The 20,828-nt window shown below is 51.5% G+C and overlaps 3 protein-coding genes across 4 annotated transcripts; 1 reads left to right on the forward strand and 2 right to left on the reverse strand.

Moving 5' to 3' along the window:
- Nucleotides 1–63: 63 nt before the first annotated feature.
- aurka (aurora kinase A) lies at nucleotides 64–6,260 on the reverse strand. 2 transcript variants are annotated; one of them, XM_069179443.1, is made up of 9 exons: nucleotides 6,048–6,260; nucleotides 5,362–5,418; nucleotides 4,256–4,526; nucleotides 3,808–3,856; nucleotides 3,375–3,566; nucleotides 2,576–2,714; nucleotides 1,847–1,995; nucleotides 1,245–1,419; nucleotides 64–738 (listed from the first exon to the last, which is right to left on the reverse strand). In XM_069179443.1, exons 2-9 carry the CDS (start codon nucleotides 5,410–5,412, stop codon nucleotides 559–561), a joined length of 1,206 nt encoding a protein of 401 aa, XP_069035544.1. In that variant the 5' UTR covers nucleotides 5,413–5,418; nucleotides 6,048–6,260; the 3' UTR covers nucleotides 64–558. The 2 variants fall into 2 exon arrangements, with proteins under 2 accessions (XP_069035544.1, XP_069035543.1); XM_069179442.1 differs by having other exon boundaries at nucleotides 4,256–4,529.
- Nucleotides 6,261–7,608: 1,348 nt separating this feature from the next.
- prelid3b (PRELI domain containing 3) lies at nucleotides 7,609–17,200 on the reverse strand. The gene is made up of 6 exons (XM_006639643.3): nucleotides 17,021–17,200; nucleotides 13,945–14,113; nucleotides 12,096–12,185; nucleotides 11,822–11,892; nucleotides 11,417–11,519; nucleotides 7,609–10,707 (listed from the first exon to the last, which is right to left on the reverse strand). Exons 1-6 carry the CDS (start codon nucleotides 17,050–17,052, stop codon nucleotides 10,588–10,590), a joined length of 585 nt encoding a protein of 194 aa, XP_006639706.2. The 5' UTR covers nucleotides 17,053–17,200; the 3' UTR covers nucleotides 7,609–10,587.
- A 1,327-nt stretch (nucleotides 17,201–18,527) lies between these two features.
- atp5f1e (ATP synthase F1 subunit epsilon) lies at nucleotides 18,528–20,750 on the forward strand. The gene is made up of 3 exons (XM_006639706.3): nucleotides 18,528–18,638; nucleotides 19,396–19,523; nucleotides 20,560–20,750. Coding segments are annotated over exons 1-3 (162 nt in total). The 5' UTR covers nucleotides 18,528–18,606; the 3' UTR covers nucleotides 20,562–20,750.
- The last annotated feature ends 78 nt before the right edge of the window (nucleotides 20,751–20,828 follow it).

The following is a 20,828-nucleotide window of genomic DNA, read 5'->3' on the forward strand; positions in this document are numbered from 1 at the left end:
CAGCTCTGTGAGCACTGGCTTGGGCAAAAGGTTTGTACTCATTCCATCCCCAATACAGGCAGACCAGGTTTGTCACTTTATTTTTCAAATAGTGATTTAATACAGTTTCCAAGTTTCAAAGACATTCGACACATAATCATTTAAAAAACAGCTAAATATGTACAAAAACAAGTAAATCTGTGGCGCAGGGCCACAGCCTCAGTCGAAGGCCGACGATCTTGGATCTTGTGGAACCCAAGGCTGGTCATAAATAAGACTAACACCAGGTGGTCATGTGGTTTTACACACCTCCACCCACAGCGCACTGAGAAGTGTGAAGTATCAGATGCAACAAGAACAGTCGAGTGAAGATCGCATGAAGGAACTCCCCTTTGTTAAGCCCTCGGTCACAAGTCTTGATTACTTCCCTTTAAAATGTCTGTCCAGGCCAAAGCCCCCCCCCCACCAAGGAGGAAGCTCTCTGCAGCGTGTGTCCTCCATCAAAGCGTGAGTCTCCTCTGGGGGTACAGCCATGCCCTGCTCCAGGCGAGGGGGGAGGAGGGGGGGGGCGGCATGTTCTCATTGGCCAGGATCGGCACTGGGAATCTCAAAAGTGGGGCGCTTGGTGGAGTTCTCCGTCACCCAGGGGTGGGTGAGCACGCCCTGCAGCGGCAGTCTCTGTATGGGGTTGTGCTTCAGCAGCTTGTTGATCAAGTCCCTGCTCCCCTCGCTGACGAACGCTGGGTAACTGAACTCCACCTGAGATAGAGAGATAGAGAGATAGAGAGATAGAGAGATAGAGAGATAGAGAGATAGAGAGATAGAGAGATAGAGAGATAGAGAGATAGTCCCAGCAGGGGGACAGGCCGGTTAAGAGAAGCACGGGGAATTCGACTTCACAAAAAGCAACAGACTTTTTTTTTTAAAATGCATCCATTATGAAGAGGGTTGGAGAGCATGTCCAGTTTGTATCCCATGGTTATGCAATAGGTGCTGATTTACAGCATGCAACAGGGTACAAGGAGCACGAGTCAAGCATGAGGTTCGGAAGATAAAAATACTAAGAGGACATGGGTTTGTGGCAGATGTTTAAAATAACTCCCACGATCTGAGCTTCCCGTTTTGTTTTTTTGAGGCTGTGCTCTCACTTGCAAACCTAACTTCCACATTTTACCCATCAGGTACTTGGCTCAAATTAAAATCCCAAGACAAACACCCCCCCTGCCCCCCCCCCCGCCCCCGCAGCTCCAGGGGGAACCTCTCACCCTTGAGATCTTGCGGTACGTCTCCTGGTGGCTGCTGGTCTCGAAAGGCGGCTTGCCCACCAGGAACTCGTAGCACAGCACGCCCAGGCTCCACAGGTCCACCTTCTCGTCGTGCGTCCGCCCCTCGATCATCTCGGGGGGCAGGTAGTCCAGCGTCCCGCACAGCGTCGACCGCCTGCTCGACACAGACAGCTGGTCAAGGCCAACAGCAGGCCCTTCTGGGGAGCCTGCTAGAGAATCGGCTTTAAAATGGTCGTTTCAGATAACTACAGAACCAGACCGTTCAAGTCTTCAGGGAGGTATTTGACTGAACTAGTCTATGGGTATTGTTGCAGTGAAAGTGCATAATTATGCTTCTATGCAACCAGCTGAGTGCAGGGATGGAAATCTCCATGATCAACTATGTTGTAACACACAAGCTAAACCTCAACACTAACTGAATAGTCAACTTAATACCTTTGGCAGTTTAGCACTTATCATCCCATTCACACAGCTGTGTTCAAACAAAGATGGGCGGTCGAATGTCTGGCCATTAACCTACTCCACCGTAAGCCCCCTGCAGTGCACGTACAGCCCGGAGACCAGGGCAGGCAGTGGGGTACCTGGAGGAAGGGGCGTGCACAGACCACCCAAAGTCTGCGATCTTCAGCTCCCCGTTGGCGCCAAGCAGCAGGTTCTCCGGCTTGATGTCCCTGTGGATCACCTTCTTGGAGTGACAGTAATGGAGGGCATCGGCCAGTTCCGTGATGTACTGCAAGCAGGCAAAAACAATTACCGGGTGTGCCTAGAATATCTTCTAAAGGCATCATCTTCATGACGGAGCTTAAATGATGAAACATTTTTCTTCGCTTTTAAGTGAAAGGATGTGAACCTAGAATGAAGACCAGCGGGCTGTGGGAGTGTGGGAAAAGCCACAAGCCCCAGGTCTTTAATCATAGTTAAAACAGGGGATGCATGCACATTCACTTTGCATGTGCCTGGGAGATTACCAAAGGGCTGCAAACGCACAACGCTAAGTTACAAGCAAGTGAATCGGAAGCAACTGACTGACTGAAGCATGCCGACCCAGGGCTCCTTTCAAGCACCAGGTGGAGGAGGTCCTTAAATGGGTTGGGCAAACGCCAACGAGCAAGCCAGGTAGGACGAATGGTGCCCTCTTGCTCACAGCTGCTCAATGTTAATAAGTGTAGCAATTGACTTCTAACTTCTGGCCCTTAGCCCCGTCACAGGGGGGGGCTGCACACTTAAAAGATCAGGCGACGGCCCCGGTGGAGATTCTCGGAGGCCCCCCAGGGGAGAGCGGGCGGGCGAGCGGACCGCCGGGGGCTCACCGTGGCGCTGCGCTGGTCGTCGAAGCGCGTGCAGCGCTGCAGCTCGCTGTACAGCTCGCCCTTGGGCGCGTACTCCAGGATGAGGTAGACGCGCGACGAGTCGTGGAAGTACCCGTACAGGCGCAGGATGTTGGGGTGCCTGGTGGAGGGGGAGACAGGGGGTGAAAGTCAATCCACGTTTTTACACAGATGAGGAGAAGCGCAGGGTGAATAGCAGCATCTTCATATCTACATGAAGAAACAGCACTGATTGCTCTGAACTGTCGCATCCACATTCATTCTTTCGAATTGTTTTTCAGTTTTTACTTTGCAGCACATCTCCCTGTAACTGCAACTAGCAGACCTCTGATGCAGATATGGCCTCTTCGCTAGATTCAAATGCACCAATACATCCATAGCCCTCTGGGTACAGGATGGTGATCTTGATTAATTATGAATGTACAGCATCGCCAAACTGATAAAATACCAGCAATTACTTTCAACCGGAAAATACGCAACTATACACGTCAGTTGGTCAGGTTGGGTTATTAACCCCAGAGGGTGTCAAATGTTGATAGTGCTTGAGACCATCGAGGAAAAGCAGAGGATCAAATCTTAAGAGAAAGGCAGCTTACCTCATTAGATTTCTAGTACATCTATGAAAATGATTCAGCTTAAGGGGCATCAAGCGACCAAAAACGACGACACTTCCCTGCACTCAACTGCCCTCCACTCTCCACATGGGAATGTTGAGAAGCTCGTGAACAGGGCGTCTCCCCACGGCGGGAGGGGAGGCCCAAGGAGCCTGCAGGAGGTGTACCTGAGGTGCGACTGGATCTCCACCTCCCTGCGCAGCTGGTGCTCCACGCCCGCCTTCTCCAGCTGCTTCTTGAAGAGCACCTTCAGGGCCAGGATGAACATGGACTGCCGCTCCCTCGCCAGGTACACGTTCCCGAACTTGCCCTTTCCCAGCGGCCGGCCGATGTCGAAGTTCTCCAGGCTCCAGCGCTTCCTGAGGAAGAAGGAACGGGATTCAGGAAGTTTTCCCATTAGATAAATATGAGAAGTGGCTTAGAAAAAAAACAATTTCTCCTGATCTAGGTTTAGTGTCCCCCCCTTCACATGCAAGACGAGCAGTAGCACCAGGAGCAAAGTAAAGAAATCGATTCTAATTGCTGGCTTGAGAAAAGGACAATGCATTTTTTTTTAATACGGAAAATGTGACCCCCAAGAGTTCAATTCCTGGTTCTTACTTAGAGTTAGAGTTGACAGAGTTCATAGATCCAGTGGCCACAGCTTTATCTGCACAAGAAAAAGGACAATTACTACAGGGACATTCTTGAACATTAGTGTAAAAGAACATTTGACTTTGTGTGCAGATCCTTCATGTATCCAAGATATTTCCTTTATTGACATGTGCCTGTGCTGATCTAGAGCTCGTTCTCCTGCCTCTCTATGCCCAACGGCCAACAGGTCTTGACTTGAGTCCCCGATGTCTCAGACTGGACACTCCTCGCTCCAGCACATCGAAATAAGTGAACTGCAAGTACCGGGGAGCTCTGAAGACCGCTGCTTATTCTGAAAGTTACCAGTAATGCTCTATTTCAGCTATCCCAGAGCTCATGTTCCGTCAGCCCTCCCTCAGACAGGCCCAAGCCCAGCAGTGTCACACCGCAGACTGGGGAAAGCAGGGCTGCCCACCTGCAGTTTTCTCCTGCGCGGGCGGCTCCACAGGGGCAGGAGCGGAGGAGGAGGAGGTGGTCCGGCCCCGAGCGGGCGGGGGGGTGTTCTCGCGGGAGGCCTGCGAGGCCTCGATGCGCAGGGCCGGAGGCTGGGGCAGCTTCTGCGGCCCGGCGGGGCGCTGGACGCGCTGCGGCCCGTTGGAGACGCCCAGGGCCCGCTGGGAGGACGTGGACACACCCGCCTGCTTGTTCTGGGACACGGGGACCCGTTTAGGGCCGTCGCTGTTGAGCTGCTAACACATGGGGAGAGGAGAGTCAGGGACCACACTTCACACTGCAGGTAGCCTTAATCTACAACACTCCAGAACTCCTGCCCAGTGCAGTTTCAAAACACCAAGCTTTCCTTGGAATGAAAGAAAACAGACATATTATAGAAAGCTTGGAAGAGCTAACTTTAGTGAAACATGGGAAATGAGCCACAGTTTCCTAAGCTTTGGTTCTGTGTCACAGCAGAAACAACTGTCACCTAAGGAGATCAGACTAGAGAGGTAAGGCGTTTGCACACCAGCCGGTTTTCATTCCATCCCACTGTAATTAGATAATCACAGCCCTACCTGATCTAATGCTAATGAGCTGCTTCCGGTGAATATTTGCATTGTGTTTTTAGTTAGGGATTTTCTCTCACCTACAAAGTACAACAGTTAAAGCTCCAGCATGTGTAAGACCCGGGAACAAACAGATCACATTAATCTTATTATTAAGCGAATGAAGGGTTTGATTGTGTGACTAAGGGCTCGGCTGGAACACAAACCTGCAGGTCACCAGGACCAGGAACCACCGGACCAATTGCAAGCACTGATCAGAACTTTTTCCCCCCCTGAGAATCGGTTTTTCATGGTTATACCCAAGACAAAAGATCCCCCGTGTGGGTGGAGGGGATAACTGTGTGCAAGCGGAAATTATCCCTGCATTTGCGCCCTCCCGAGGAGCACACGTGATCTTTGGCCCCTCTGCAGCACGGGCATTCAGAAACTAAACGATCAGGAATTCGGAAGTGGGTACGAGTCTCCCCCTAGCGGCGATCCCGGGAGGCGCACGGCGGCTCTCACACCGGCGACAGCTTACTTTCGCAGTCGCAGGACACTGCGACCTCCTCGCCGTCTTGGCCGCATCCATGGATCACTGGAGAAAGGAGCGATGAAGGAAAGAGAGATGTTCAAACTCTTATACGCGTTCTTAATTAAAACAAGACGAGTTACGCTAATAAAGTCGACTGTCTCCTTTAAAAATACACGACTAAGGGATCTAGAATACAAACCAGCATACCCAATTTATTTTAAAAATAAAACACGATCGCCACCACAACTAAAAATCCCAGGGCGACACACCTGCAGATAATCTTCACGATTTTAATCGACGTCTGAAAGGCGTCCCGCTGCAGATAAGCGAATTCGGCTAGTTCGCTGTTCAAGACGCATCGTTTGGTGTATAAACGCGTCTCCTATGGCGACGTGGAAACCGTACGCATTTTTCTGAACCTTTTTCCCCAAAGCCTGAATGGACACGACACTGCCACCTCCGTTTCACTCACGGTTTTGTTACACATACAGCTGAAAAATATTTGATTAGCAACTACATTTCTCCACAAAAGATACATATCCCACGCCGGACCGGAAACAATAACAAGCACATTATTTACATATACCAAGACTTCTAAGCCACAACTGGTTGACATATGATCATGATAGATGACAGATGATCACGATAAAACGAAAAAAGGCCACGTTAGTATCAGAAGCGCTCTCACGTACCGCTTTTAGCTACTTGTTCAGGCCGAACGACGGATTTTCGTGTCTCCTTTTCCTCGCACACCCGAAACGCGCTTTCTGCCCCGTCTCTGTATTTTAAATCCTTTCAGGTACGTTACCAGGCGAATCCGAGAATTAGAAGAGCTTATTTTCAGCTTTAACCCACAGTTTTTTTGCCGAGCCAGCCCGCAGGCCGCAATGCTCCTATCGCACGTCACTACAATCTGTTTAAATTCAAATCTCCCTCTTTTAACTACCTTTAAACCTTCCCCGCGTCTGATTGGCCGAGATCAAACCACGCCCCTGCTCCCCATTGGCTGGGGCCGCCTTTCCAACCGTACAGAGCCGGTGTAAAAGGTGCTGCGATTTCCCACAGCGCCCCCTGCTTGTCGCCAAAGGACAAGTCTACGGCCGCTGTGCGGCGAGAACCATTTTCTCAAGACCGTGTGATAATACGGCTATTATCGTAATATAAAAATGAATCCTCCATGCTAATAAGTTTTTATCATATTTCTCAAATCTTAGTTAAAAAAATTGAATCCTTTTAAATTAATAATTATTTTAATTTCCTGGTGATTAAGGGCTCAGTAGGGAGAAGTCCTTCAGGACCAGGTTAAAGAATGGCTGAATTCAGAATTTCCCAGCGTGCCTCCACTCCCCCATTACCCGTGCCGTTTCAAGTCGATCTAAGGCTCTCGTTCAGCTGGTTCTTCTTTATGAACCTATTGCCATCTGCTTCTGTAACATGCATTGTTCCAGACTCCTACAACCCTTTGTGGAAAGACATGCACCTTGTATGGAGTACTAAACACAGCTTCCAATTGAGCCCCCTTCGCCGTTACGCAGTTGATCACTGTCAACACCTCAGCCTTTGTGAAGACATGCATCTTGTCCTCTCAGTCTTCACTGAAAGTCTCTGTAGCCAGTGTACTTACACTAGAGAAACACATGTTACCTGCAAGCAGCCTGTGTCACTCCCAAACCACAGGCCTTTTGACCCCCCGGCTACAGATGAGGACTGCGTGAGCTGGAAGACACTGCAAGAGGAGGGCAGCTGCTCTGAGGCCGTCTTAGAGACGGGGTGCTATAGCAGGGACAGTTTTTCCTTGACCCAGAGCAATGATAATATGCCTCTGCAGGAACACACTTCTGTCTGCAGCACCAACCACCTGGCCGTTTCACCTCCTATACTGGTCTTCATCAGAGACACAGACGGCCTGCAGGGTCACTCGGCGTCTTCAGACGAGCTCTGGCAGATATTTGGGAGCCCAGGCTCCATCCCTGAGCCACACGTCTCACAGCAGCAGGAACGCAGGACGGATACCAAAGCCGTCTCGTCTCCAGAGAACATCGGCCTCACCCCCATTTCTCCCAGTCCCAGCAACCAGATCCAACAGCACCAATTTGAGTTCCTCCGGGAGGAATTGGTGTCATAATGAGTGGGAACAAAAATAAGAAACCAAACTCCTGTGACCCTAAAGAACCGGCCTTAGAACTGACCAGTGCAGCTCCTTATCCTTTCCCCACTATCCACTCCCACTTGTGAAGAAAGAAACACCCAGGCTAAATTGTTACAAGTTTATTAAGCATATAGTTGTTACAAGTTCGTTAAGCATGTTGTTGACATCGGTATTGTTCCATCACACACAGCACAGACCCGCACTCACTCCTCACCAAACACCCTTCTCCTGCCTTAACAAAATGCATCCTACCCCCTCACCCCCACCGCACACATTCTAGCTGATAGTTCTTTTAAACCATAGTCTATTGGTATAAAAACATTATAAAGCACCACAAATGCTGTGTACCTATAAAAAAAGTCACAACCCAGGCCCCTCAGTAGTGCCACACATCCAGGAGCTCATAGCGAAGGTTAGATGACTGCCACACAGCACAGCACCCGAGCTCGCCTCCAGGTCCATCATCCTCCTTCACCGGAGCAACAGCTCTCGAAACGGCAACTCGCAAGGCAGGCCGGCGCTGGATCAGGCGAGAACAGCCGCCGTGTCACGACACTCCGGCTCACACAAACTCTTCCAAGGAAATGACTCCCGCGGGCGGAGGGGGACTCCTCTGAAGTCAGAGTTAAAGTTAGTCTCGGGCTTCACACCCGCTAGTACAAAAGTAAAAGACTCCTGCATGTAGAAATTAGTCAGCATTCATGCATTACAGATTCGCAGCAACTCGGCGCTCAGGACAGGATTAATTACACCAGCTTCCCGACATGCATCGCTCTACCAAGCCAGACCGGCAGAGAGGGCGTTTTCGGGACTTTTTCTTTGCAGCCCCGTACAGGATGAAGAAACGGGTGGGAGTCCGTTATCGAGTCTGCACGGGGGAATCGTGGAATTTTGTACAAAAAGAACTAGATCTTTCCAAATAAAGACCTTCGCCTGCAAAAGCCCCCGAGCAGTTTCATGGGTACCCTGGGTGAGGCACGGGGAAAATCCATGCTCCCTTGAATCGGCATCCATGTCGCTGTGCAGGTCGTGGAGGAGAGCACACGTTGGCGTGCTGCGTGACCCTTCGGTCTCCACGCTGCCACAGCACCTGTCCGCAGGCGGCCCCTGCCTGCAGTCTGGATAAGGTGACCGCAGAGCTGGCTGTTGTAAAAACGCCCCGCGGAGGTGGACGGCGAGGGCTGGAGCTCGACGGGCCTGGACTTGGAGAAACCAGGAGATGGCATCACTCTAAAGACTCGGGCTCCCCACCTCTCCACCAGCTTCATCCTGACAACCGCTCCCTACTCCCAACAGCTCTGCGCATTCCTGTAGCGTGACGTCACTCGCTCTTCCGAATAAAACTCACACCACAGGTAGCTGGCAGGTGACAGAAGGACTGCAACAGCTTGACAGCCTTGCAGGTCTCTCAGAAGGTCAGGTGCATGCAATGTGACACAGGCTGGTTATGCTTGTGTTGAAAAAGCATCAAACCTTTCCAGTTATGTTTAGATCTCTGATGCCACTGTGGCTCAGCAGCGCATCTTCCTAGAGGATCAGACATTGTTGAGCTCAGCTTTTAGACAAGGGGCAATGCGAGTCTAGTGGCAAAGCACAGCCTAGGCAGCATGTACACCATGAAGAAGTGAGGTGGGTAGTGTGTTTCCTACAGACAGATGTAGACCAAATGTAATATAATGCCCTCAGGGTCATGGCAGGTCAACGCGGAGAAATCAAAAGGGCTCACAGTGCGGAAATGACTTCAGTTCTGCAATCACTGAATTCTTGTCACTAAGTTCGGTCAAATACATTCCAAAAATGTCCAAACACACTAGGACTTTTTTTGTTACATGACAGGGTAACAAGAAAAGTTATGAACATTCGAAAGATACACAATTCCTTTAAACTCCTACTGTACAGCAAGCAAAAAGTCCCACCCTCCCCCATCTCTGGTTTCTCAGTACCCTCTCTCCACTCGTGGGTTTTCTTTCTTGTGCGTGTAAGACAAAGACGCCCCTTTCCTTTTTCTGACCTACGCACGCTTTTGTGGCACTGCCAAAGCCAGCATTTATCCAGGGCGGCGCCCCCTCTTTCCTGGAGCGCTTCAGCAAGTAAACCTTTTGAAGAAGGATCCCCCACCCCGACCTCCGACCCCTGACCCCCGACCCCGGGCAGCGCAAGCTGAGCTCAGAGACGCCAGCCGTGCACAGCACCACTGCGCGCCCTCCGGCCCTGGTCCGCTCTCTGTTCCCGTGGTCTCCTCCACTGGTACAACAGTTAATACTCCAAAAGAGAAACGTACAGTACTTGACATTCAAGTATTGAGATATTTGCCGGATTGAACCGGCGTGCTAGGGCCCGTTTCAGGCCCTCAGAGGAGGACTCTGGATGAGGAGCAGTCAGCTGCGAGAACGTGGCTCAAATAAATAGAATCTTTACAAGTGCTAAATCGCTACCTCTACAAATAAAATAAATAAATATCCTTCACCCTTGACAGCAGACCTGGTCTGTAGTTTTTGTTTGCATTCCCAATCCCTTCTCTCCTCCCCACCCCTCTAGCCCAGGGCTGAGACGGCATTCGCCACTGCCTCTGACCCAGAACCGCCGGGTCCCAGCAGTCCAAATCCCTCTCTTTCTGGACCCGGACAGCACCACGGACAAGCTGCAGGAGGTCCAGTTCACAAAACCTTCTTGCTGGGGGGTGGCAGGATGGTCACAGCCCAGCTCAGTCTGAACCGGCGCCGTCAGGAAAGTACCTGTGCCCCCCCCCGCTGGGAGCCCAGGTTCCCCACAAACCTTTATAGAGTTTTGACCTAAAGGAACAAAAAAGAATAACGAACGAGCCAGATTTCGCAGGACCGGCACCAAATCCAGAGTCTTAGGCTGCCCGCCCAAGCAATAAATACGTTTCCACAGCCTCCCTTTGTGTCACACCTGGCTGGATCACACTGGATCAAGAGTGCCCTCGAGCGCAGGAGGGACAGAGAGGCGATCGGAGATCCCCGTCGGCGTGAACACACAATAAATTAGTCTGCGGCGACACAGAGGGAGGCCGTGCTGGCGAGAGGAGGATGCGCCCCTTGGTAAGGGCCCGGGCTCAGGGGTCATTTCTCAGTAACGGCGGCAGCAGCCATGGGCGTCCGGATGGTGTTGCGGGCGGTCGCCGCCAGCTCCTCGATCTCGGAGTTCAGCCGCCTGATGACCCACTCCATCGCCTCGCGGCCCTGCAGGAGCACAGACAAGCGCGCCTCAGCGGAGGGGACAGGCGGACAGGCACATGCAATGCTACTCTGCAGGAAAGGAACACGCGGCGAGAACACACACACAGGTACACTCACGAGGGGAAGGCAGCGGGCACTGTATGTGCACACGAAAGTAAGGTTTGACATCGCCTTCTCCCCCTGCCAGATCTCAGCCCAAGGGAGCAGGGAGAACAAGCTCCACACCCGACAAGTCAGCACACAGCACGAAAGATAATCCCAGTCTAAAATTCCTTACTTCTCAGGATCCTGGGGATGGGGCCTGTAAATGAGCCTCTCGTCCAAATCAACCAATGTCTTATGTAACAAGACAGGGACGCACAACACTGAAGATCTAAAGGGTCTCGCACCCTCGTCCACCAACACGCGGGAGCAAACGCCTTGCAGGTCAGGTCTGACACGAAGGAGTTCGCGTTTTTAAAAAGAAGGTACATTTTAAACTAGCTCGGTACCTACTCCGCCCAACTCGTTAGAGCACCGCTCGAAGAAAACTACCTTCCCGAGGCGCGGCAGGTTACATAAAACTCAAAAGAGTGACAAAAATGATAACGATTTACCTAAATTCATACCAGCAATTCCCGTTTTGGGAATCTGTGCTTTCACACGCATTAACTGCATATTCCGCGTTTCGGGTTCCGGCTTTTCCGGTCTCGCGTGCCAGGAGGGGACCCACCTTGTTTGCGTTGGAGGAGATGGTGTTGGCCATGACCCCCTCCAGGTAGCTGCTAAGACTGACGCCCTTCACCGTAATCAGGGCCTCCTGCGTCAGCATCGTCCTGCGGAACAACGGCACAGCGGTCAAGGTAGCCTCGGCGCAGCTGCCCACTAGCATGCTGTACACAGAGCAGCTCAGGCACATGCAATGCTACTCTGCAGGAAAGGAACACGCGGCGAGAACACACACACAGGTACACTCACGAGGGGAAGGCAACAGGCACTGTATGTGCACACGAAAGTAAGGTTTGACATCGCCTTCTCCCCCTGCCAGATCTCAGCCCAAGGGAGCAGGGAGAACAAGCTCCACACCCGACAAGCCAGCACACAGCACGAAAGATAATCCCAGTCTAAAATTCCTTACTTCTCAGGATCCTGGGGATGGGGCCTGTAAATGAGCCTCTCGTCCACGGAGACCATATTGGTCAGTGTGATCTGGAGAAGAGAAAAAAATCGAGAAAGGCTCTGTGAGGTCTGCAGCAGCGTGCACTGCGCGCATCTCAATATTTACAGGATGTGTGTCCATTTACAATTCTTCTTATTGCTATAGAACCCTGCAATAAACCACAGGGTAGGACGCAAATTTCCTCTTCACACAGGCCAGACACAGTAACATCTGTGGAGAAAGCAAAACTCACATTGGTTGATTTGAGCTCAAAAGTCTGCTCCCCTGGGTCCACCACAGAGTGCTCCTGGATATACGTGCACGTACGAGTGGCACCGATGAGCTGGGGGGAAGGACAGAGAGAAGGACAGGGAGGTTACAGTCTGCAGCAAGCAGAGATTTTGGCTGCTAGTAGCATAGTGTAAAATAAATGGAAGGCAGTGCTGCTGACTGAATTCTTCACACTCCTGGTACACACATCAGACTCCCAAGGCGGAATTCTTGCTTGGGCAGCAGTGGGGCCTCTTCCAGCTTCAGCCTTCTGAGACTGTGACAATTGGGGAGCGTCTGCAACCGGGAGACTTCAGTTCTTCCTGCTAAAGGCCCTCCTTCAGTGAGGGTGGACTTTGGCTACGAGACATTCAGTCACAACCCCAGAGACGGCAGCTTTGCACCAGTTGCCTGTTAGCCAAGCAAACATCAAATAGCTGAGCCCCCTCCCCTCCCTTTCACAGAAACATTTCAAGTCCAATCTCTTCCACCAGAAAAAATGCCCCCCCAAGTTTTGCTGTTGATATGCACTGCCACACATTCACTGCCTTTAGAGTCACCAGTACCTGCACTACAGACCCTCTTTATTTAAACACAGCCTGCAGCAGGTTGCCTTTGCCAAACAAAACACTGCCCATACATCATTCTCTCAGATCGATACCCTTGAGCTCCTGCATGTCCTTAAGCACACGAGACCTGTGCAGTTATCACACAGAGGGCGACAACTGAGCTGGCAGGTCAAGGAAGAGCTATTTATAAACAAGCGACGCTACAGTTGTGCTTAATGTTCCCATGATCCTCAGCACGAGAGGGAGGTTGGACACTGTAGCTGGCAGTCAGGAATACAGGCTGGCAGACTGGTCACCCCACGGGCACAATTTTAAGACTGCACCTCTTGCATACAACATGCTGTGTGTTACTTAAAACTATGTTAAGGAAGACTCAAAACTAGGAATACAGTAACCATAATAATCAGTTTTAAGAAGGCTGAATAAGCATTACATTTTGTCATTTCACTTAAAGGTTTATTTGTTAATTCAGGTCCAGTGCGTTCTGGAGTCTCATTACACTCTTGAGCCACTGAATGTTATCCCATACCGCAGCTATAAAACACTTTCATAATACCGCCGCCTTGCAGAGCGCACCTTAACAATCTTGAATCCAGCTTGGTCACCTGACCACCCGTCCCTCCTCTGGGTCTGTGGGGTATTTCACTGCTGTGGAATCCCACCACTTAGGCACAGCTACCGCAGGAACTTGTACTGGCTGGTCCTGGACAGCCCGAGTGGGCGGCCCTCCGGCACACAGCATCAGGCTGATGTCACTCCCTGGCCGAGGCTCAAGATGGGCCGCCCGCCCAGCGCTCATGTGCCTGGCTGTGACGTCAGGCTGCGAGCGCAGTCTCTCCGACCCACGGCACCTGCCAAAGTCCTGAGCCAGCACTGTCGGGGGAGCGGCCCTGCTCTGTCCCAGCCCCCGCCACGATACACACCATACCCGCCTGTCCCGGGAGCTCCACAAATAGATCAAAGTGCGACTCGACTGTCCCCAGCGCTGAATATAACCCTGGCACAGGCTGAAAGGGTAACGTGAAAGGCACATGGGACACACTGTCCTGATTGCACAAGACTAGGGGCTGCTCCAAACAGAGGGATAAACTCCACTCTTTCCCCAAAATAGAGACCTAAAGGACGGAGTGGTCCTGGTCATGTCGGTGTAGCCTGGAACCAGGCTGTGCTCTCTCCAATGGAAGCCCCCTGGGTCCCCTGTAGAGATGCCCCCCCACCCACCTACCCCATGCACCGATAACCCGTCGCCCCGGTGACACTCACAGACTTGACGATGGAGGGCAGCCCCCACTCGGTGCTGAGCAGCCTGCTGCTGTGCAGCCGGCCATGGGGGTCCACGTGCCTGTCCAGCACGTCCACGCCGACCACGCTGGGGTTCATGGGGTTGGGGTACTTCTGCATGGCCGCCTTGGTCACCGTCTCCCACGGGTGGCTGCAGAGGACACGGCAGGGTGAGACAGGGGCTGGGTCGGCGGCACGCCGAGAGGAACTTGCTCCATCACTCGCCCACAGCCAGCGTTTCCGGCGCAAGGACAGATATGTGAAAGACTCAGTGAGGTCGCCAAGGACACACTGCTCTGAAACAGCACGGGCTTGACCGTACAAGATCCGGTCATGAAAGACGGGTTCACCCTTGGTATTCTGACATCACAGCCGATTGTCTCAATACCTGGGAAAAGGCCAAGAGGCCCAGGCCTTCAGGAACGTGCACAGATTCTAAAGTGAGTGGGATTAGAAACTTCCCAGGAGACACATCTCACATGACATAAGGATAAGCTGAAGTGCTCTGTCCACCTGCACTTGCTATAAGCAGTAAAAGGTTAAATATTTAGAGCAGCTCAATCACTCCTTCCCCTCTGTTGTTTGTCCCAGAATGGTCAACACAGAGGACTTCAACAATCAGTCCTTTTACGACATCTGATCTGCCAGCCCTTTCCCTGCTGGTACAGAATGTACTCGGCACATCAGAACTGTCACAAGCTGGTACGACCTCTTCTCAGACACATGGAAAAAAAGATACACCGCTGAGAACCGGCGGCGCAGGACCTGAATTCTCTGAATTCGTGATTGTGCCTTTGTTTCAGTGAAGCACCGGGGGCTGAAGTGTGTACACATGGAGCTCCGGTTGCTGTGGAGATGGGGGGGGGGGGGGCGTGGCGATGACGCAATCGGAGGCCGAGGGAAGCGGGGGAAAGGTCACGGCGGCTCTGCTCCTGCAGGGGAGTCACGCAGACTCACTCTCCGCCTCCCTCTTCGCTGTCAAGCTCTGCTCGGCCGTCCCCAACACTCCAACACGGCCCTGCCACAGGCTGCCCTTCCCAAGCCCTTCCCAAGCATTTGTGCTGCGAATCACGACATTTATTAGCCATCTTTTAATTTATTTTTTTGGAATGGAAAACCCCCCAGAAAATGTACACTTGGGACGTCACACACCAGGGGCTTTTAGAACAGGTCTGTAACATGACGGGTATTAATCCGTCACAGGTACGGCACCTGTGAGCTGCCAGCGAGGCCACACGTCCTCCAGTAAGAACCTGCGTGACCTACAGCCCTGGACTGCACTCGGTCTCCGCCCAGCCTCGCAGCGAGGCAGACCGGGGGGGGGGGGGGGGGGGGGGCATTTTCATGCTGCTTGGTTTTAACTACAATAAACCCCCCTGCTCTCATACCTTGCTGCATTAATGGGAGAAAAAAAAATTCAGAACAGTTCAAGGAGCCACGGTCCCTTGGGTGGCTGGACGCTGGCCCGGCTCCTTTCAGACGCGGACAGAGGTCAGAAGTCAGAGGTCCCTGCGCGCGGGGCAGGGTGGAACAAGCCCTGCTGGTCCAAACCCTGCAGCCTCCTTTCTCCTCTTCTGCATTTCAACCCCGTTTACTGACATCACTCCCCCCCGCCCCCTTCAGCCACCTCGTCAAGTCCGGAGTGACAGCCTGGGGGGGGTAAGACCGCGGGGGACCTGAGCAAACTTGCATCAGTCGCCCAGATAAAACTGGAAGGATGTGGCAGAAAGGAGGCCCTCTGTTTCAACACGCATAAGCACAGCTTATCAGGAGCACAAATGTTCCAGTGGGAGAGTTTTGTAACCGTGCGGCTCTGCGCTGTGGGTCAGGAGGAGGGCAGCAGTGTCAGCCGACTCGGCAGGGGAGGGAGGTGGAACCACAGGAGAACCCCAATCCTGCGGCACCCCCAGGGGTCAGTGCACCCCGATTCTCACACACTGTTCCCCGTAGGGGGAGACGCAGGGAGTACTCAGGGAGTGCAATCTGCAGACCGGGACAGGTCCAATCTCTCACGCATAGGCCGGCTCCAGTCAGGTCCAGTTCGGCCCAGCGAGTCAAACGCCGGTCCTGCGGAGGTGTCCTAGCGATCACCACACGGGAGTTTTGGAGGCGCAGATTGCGGGCGTGCACCCACAGCCCTGGGGTGGTGCACCTCCCCAAACAGAGCAGCCGGCTACTCCGGCAACAGCCCGACTCCCCAACACACAGAGCCGCAGTTACAGAAATGCCTGGCATTCCTGCCACACCTGAGCGCTACACCGCCCCGACACGCCAGGCATCGCTGGGATGCTCATCTGAGCAAGTTCACCATCGGAGTACTGGATGTTTAAAGAGTCAACACGCGTCGGCATGGGAACTCTCGTTATGCCCGCAGACAACTTAAAGGTGAACATTTTTCCTCTAGGCGATGATCGGAACGGAAACGTGGTGAGCTTGAAAAGTTTCAGCTAAACGGAGATTCAAGACCCATGTTCCAATTCACGGCGGGCGAGGCCCCCCGGTTTTATGATGACTCTGAAAGTCGGGGGGACGGAGAAACCACGAACACGTCGTGTCACCGGGAGCAGAAGTTAACTCTGAGCAAGTGCGGGGTTCAGAAAACCCACGGCCCTTTCACGAAATAATCGCAGTCATTCAGGATTTCTACACGGGTCCAGGGGAGAGTAAATACAGAGGGGGGAAGCCCACAGCACCCACATTTCCGATCTCCTCGGCTCCTTAAACTGAGCCGAGCCAGAGACCCAGCAACACGCTGCGTTACGCAAAGCGCATACATAACCACCGGTGTGCACTCAGGCGCTGAAATGGCCGGTTATTAAGCCGGCGAGTGAGGGAAAACGACGCCCTGAGACAGTAGGGAGCGGACTTTTGCAGCTGTGGCTAAAGCGGGCACACACCTCTAGGGATGAAGAGGAGGAAAAGTTGAACTAGTCGCCCACTGCGGTCCGCGCCGCCCCGGCCCAGGCGAGAGGACCCGGCGCACTTTCCCTCCCGCCCCAAGCGACACTTTCCTGCGGGGAGGCCTCTCGGGGAGCCTTCCCAGCGCGGACAAACTCACTTGAAGACGTGCTCCGACGTCCAGATCTTCATCCTCGGGCCGAGCGACAGCGTGTGTAACAGACTCCGGGACGTCTCCTCAGCCGCCACCGCCGCCGCCGCCAGCAGTGTGCGCTGTCAATGTGACCGCCAGGCCGGCAGCGCTCAGACGGAAAGATCTAGTCAGTCACATGACCGGCGAGCGCACTTCCGGGGACACCGGATATTGCCTTGACAGACCCCCCGCCCGCCGGGCTGTGACGTCAGAGCGCTCACGGGGTCGCTGGTGTGAGCGTGTTCTGGCAGTGGGCTGCGTTCCTTACGGTCTTTTTCTTCATCTGTCACATCCACGTTACGAAAAACAAAAATAGTTTCCAACGCTGGTTGTACCTTTGTCGTCCACAGCGTTTTCGGGCGCCTAAGTGCCAGAAAAGATTTCATTTTGCGCCCTGAAGTCCATGGGCCCCTTTCTTAAGCTTTCAGCTCACGCCTGTTTAGATGGATTCAGTTCTGTGGGCTAGGAATGCACTAACCGTCCTCTGCCAGGCACCAGCGGTGTAACTATAGTGCCCTCTGGGTGTGTATGTTGCTGTGGTTCCAGCTGTATGTGTACATGTCGTCTGCAGAGTTCTTCGTACCTGCTGCTATTCGACAAAGCACCCCATCAAAGTGTGGTCAATAATGCAGGTTTAAGAAAATCTTCACTTCTTTCTTTCCCCCGTCGATGGTAGCGCAGGTATCGGATCGCGTGTTGTTCAAAACTAATTGTTTCTTTACATAACCTAATGAGTATTTTTTTAAAAAAATATATATTAAACGTATAAAGGATTTACAAATAAAAATCCAACCCCAGGATCAGAAACAGGTACAAGAGCAAAAAAACAATTAACTGCCGGAGATAATGAAGTATATTATGTGATCAAATTGTATTTTTTTACATATATCAAATGTTTTCCTTCAGCATTTTTCAAAATTTTTTATCGAATTTAGTTTAAACTCCACCTCAAAAGTTCTAAAAAGGGTAGTATTATTAGAACATTCTGATTTATGAATGTGAAATTTACCCAAAATGACTAGTGCATTTATTCTCTTTTCCCAAATTTTATATTAAACAGTACAATAAAATATAAAAACCCTTAAGTCTAAAAAGCACCTTTAAAAGCACACTGGTGGTGGTGGAGGGGAGTCCCCATTACCTGTAAAGCGCTTTGAGTGGAGTGTAAGCAATTATTATTATTATTATTATTATTATTATTATTATTATTATTATTATTATTTAACTGCCTGCAAACAAAACTCTGCAAGTCCGTCCAAAACAACTTCACAAACACACACCTAACAAATAAATGCACCAAAGATTCCCCTTCAGCCCTACAAAACACACACAAATCATCCTGCTGCGGCTTAAATATAGAGAAAATTTAGGGTAATGTGCTCCCAATTTTGCCGTAGGTGTCGCCATGAAAAGTCGTTTGGCAATTTGATGTGCGCAGGTTGCCGTGTATTACGGTCAGGGCCTGCGCGCTGAGTGACGTCAGCTAAAGCCGACCGGATATCCGCCCGGCTGCTGCCCTTGAGCTCGGGAGACGGAGATCGAGGTGCTTGACAATGGTGGCGTATTGGAGACAAGCGGGCCTCAGGTACGGCGGTCGTTCTTCAGCTTGTCCTGCTCGTGTTGAAGTTTATTCTTGCTCCAGTCGGGGCGTCGGGTTATGTTTGCATGGTATTTCGCGCTCGGCTTGCTTGAAGAGCTATAGAAGCCATCAGTGTAGCCCATCGGTTTAGGTTCTCAAATGACAGTCTGCATGATGGATCCCGGACTAAAGACACATAGCCAATTTATGTTGGATTGTGACGGTCTGACGGTGGAAACTCGTCTTGCACACTGGGGAGGGAAAAAAGCGACACTGGTGTGGTTTCCTCTCAAGAATATTTTTTAATAACTTTCCCGAGTGTCCCGGCCTGCTTGGACTGCCGAGCGAGTGAGAGTCTGTAACATCACTGCCGCATGACTTGCGTGGTTTTAACCGTCTCACCGCCTTACATTAGGCTTGATTTTCGACTGGAAGTGTGTATATGTAGTTGTTGCATAGCAAAAGTTTCCATTCTGTTTTTATTTAAAATAGAAACCGTTCACAGGGGAAGTCCGCTGTCAAGAGAAAGATGCATTAAATGACTTCTGATAGGATTGACTTTATTGCAATGAAGATTGAGCCCAAATTGATGCATTTTGCTGGTAGTCAAAATCAGGTTATATTGTAGTTGAACACTATGTCCCCTGCTTAGGTCCTTATGCTGTCCTCGGCATTTAATGTTATTCTGCTAATAGCCCGGTTGCCGGTTGCTGGTTGGATACGTGAATTGATGTCCCTTCTTTTTTTTTGATATCGTCTGCAGCTACATCCGCTTCTCGGCGATCTGCGCCCGGGCGGTGCGAGCGGCTCTCAAGCCGCAGCTCCGGCTGGAGGCGGAGAAGGTGGCCGAGTCCAACGTGAAGATCACCCGGCTCAAGCAGGCGTCGTCGTGTGAGTGCGCTGCGGGGCTGTCGTCTGCAATCCTCTGGCTGCTCCTGAAAGGGGTCACGCTATGAGCCCGGCCTCAATCAATTATTTCCTTTTTTTTAAATTATATAATGTTAGCATGCCCACATGGGTTGGGCAGCCAGTTGACCTTGGAGCCCTAAAGGCTTTTTTCCCTCCTTACTGAGGAGTTTTTGGTTCCTCTCCTCCGTTGTCTTCTGGTCTTTTCTGTTCTGTGTTCGCAACACGTATGGTCACTTGCTTTATTAAGCGCCTTGGGGCAACCTTGTCGTGAAAGGTGCCATATAAAAAAAAGTAAATTGAATCGAATTGACCTTCTGGTGCACAGTCCAACTGCAGAAAGCAGAGACAGAGCAGGTTAGCCCTTCCAGAGTGAGCTGTGCTCGCGTGCTCCAGCTCTGAGCCCCCACTGTTCGGCTGAGGAAGGCGGGTCGGAAGGTTACAAGCTTTTTCTTGTGTTCATTAATTTTTGGGGGTGGGTGGGGGTGGTGATGCCAAATATTGTCCAGCGATCTAGAGTCCATTTCCACACTGTTCTGCGCTTAATCATGGCCCGTTACTGATCCTGCACTGGGCACCTAATAGTTCAAGATTGTGGTTAGAGGAGACTGGTGAACGTTTCTTTGAACCACTGAAATTCATTCGAATTTGACTGAAGCTTTTATCCAAAGCGACATGCATCTGCTCCCGGCCGTACTGTTCCAGTCGCAGGTGAGACACTTCACTTGCTCCAGCAACATCTCACTTGGGTTTCAAACCCAGAACCATAAAGGTCCAGGACCACAATCGCACACTGATCCACACTGCTGTTTTCTCTCTCTTTTTTTTGCCCCAGGTGGTTTTAGGACAAGTTTGTCGCATCAGAGTAGCTTTTACTGCAGTGGAGGAGGATTCTGAAGGCACTGGCTGTGCACTGCCCTCTCTTTGCAGAGAATCTTGCTTGCTCTCACCCCACAGGCCTGAAACCAAGGGCAATGGTAGCTCTGTATAAAAAGATGAGTGTGATTTTCCTTTCTTGCAGGACCCGGATGAAGAACCTGTATTAAGAAGCCTGGAATGAAGACTTTGCTCCAGTCCTGTCTTTTGTTTTTGGAAGATAATTTGTTTTGAAGATTTACATTGTATGTAAGATAACTCTAGACCAACAGTGATGTCATAAGTTTCTTCCTCTGTCCATCTGGTCGATGAAATAAAAAAACACCCAATCAGTTACCTCCTGCCCTTTCTTCCTCTTTTCATTGCCTTTACTACTTGTGGACACCGGAGGGCGCTGTTGGCCTCCTTTGGCTC

The sequence above is a fragment of the Lepisosteus oculatus genome, chromosome 16 (assembly GCF_040954835.1).
Source record: "Lepisosteus oculatus isolate fLepOcu1 chromosome 16, fLepOcu1.hap2, whole genome shotgun sequence".
Lineage (NCBI taxonomy): Eukaryota > Metazoa > Chordata > Actinopteri > Semionotiformes > Lepisosteidae > Lepisosteus > Lepisosteus oculatus.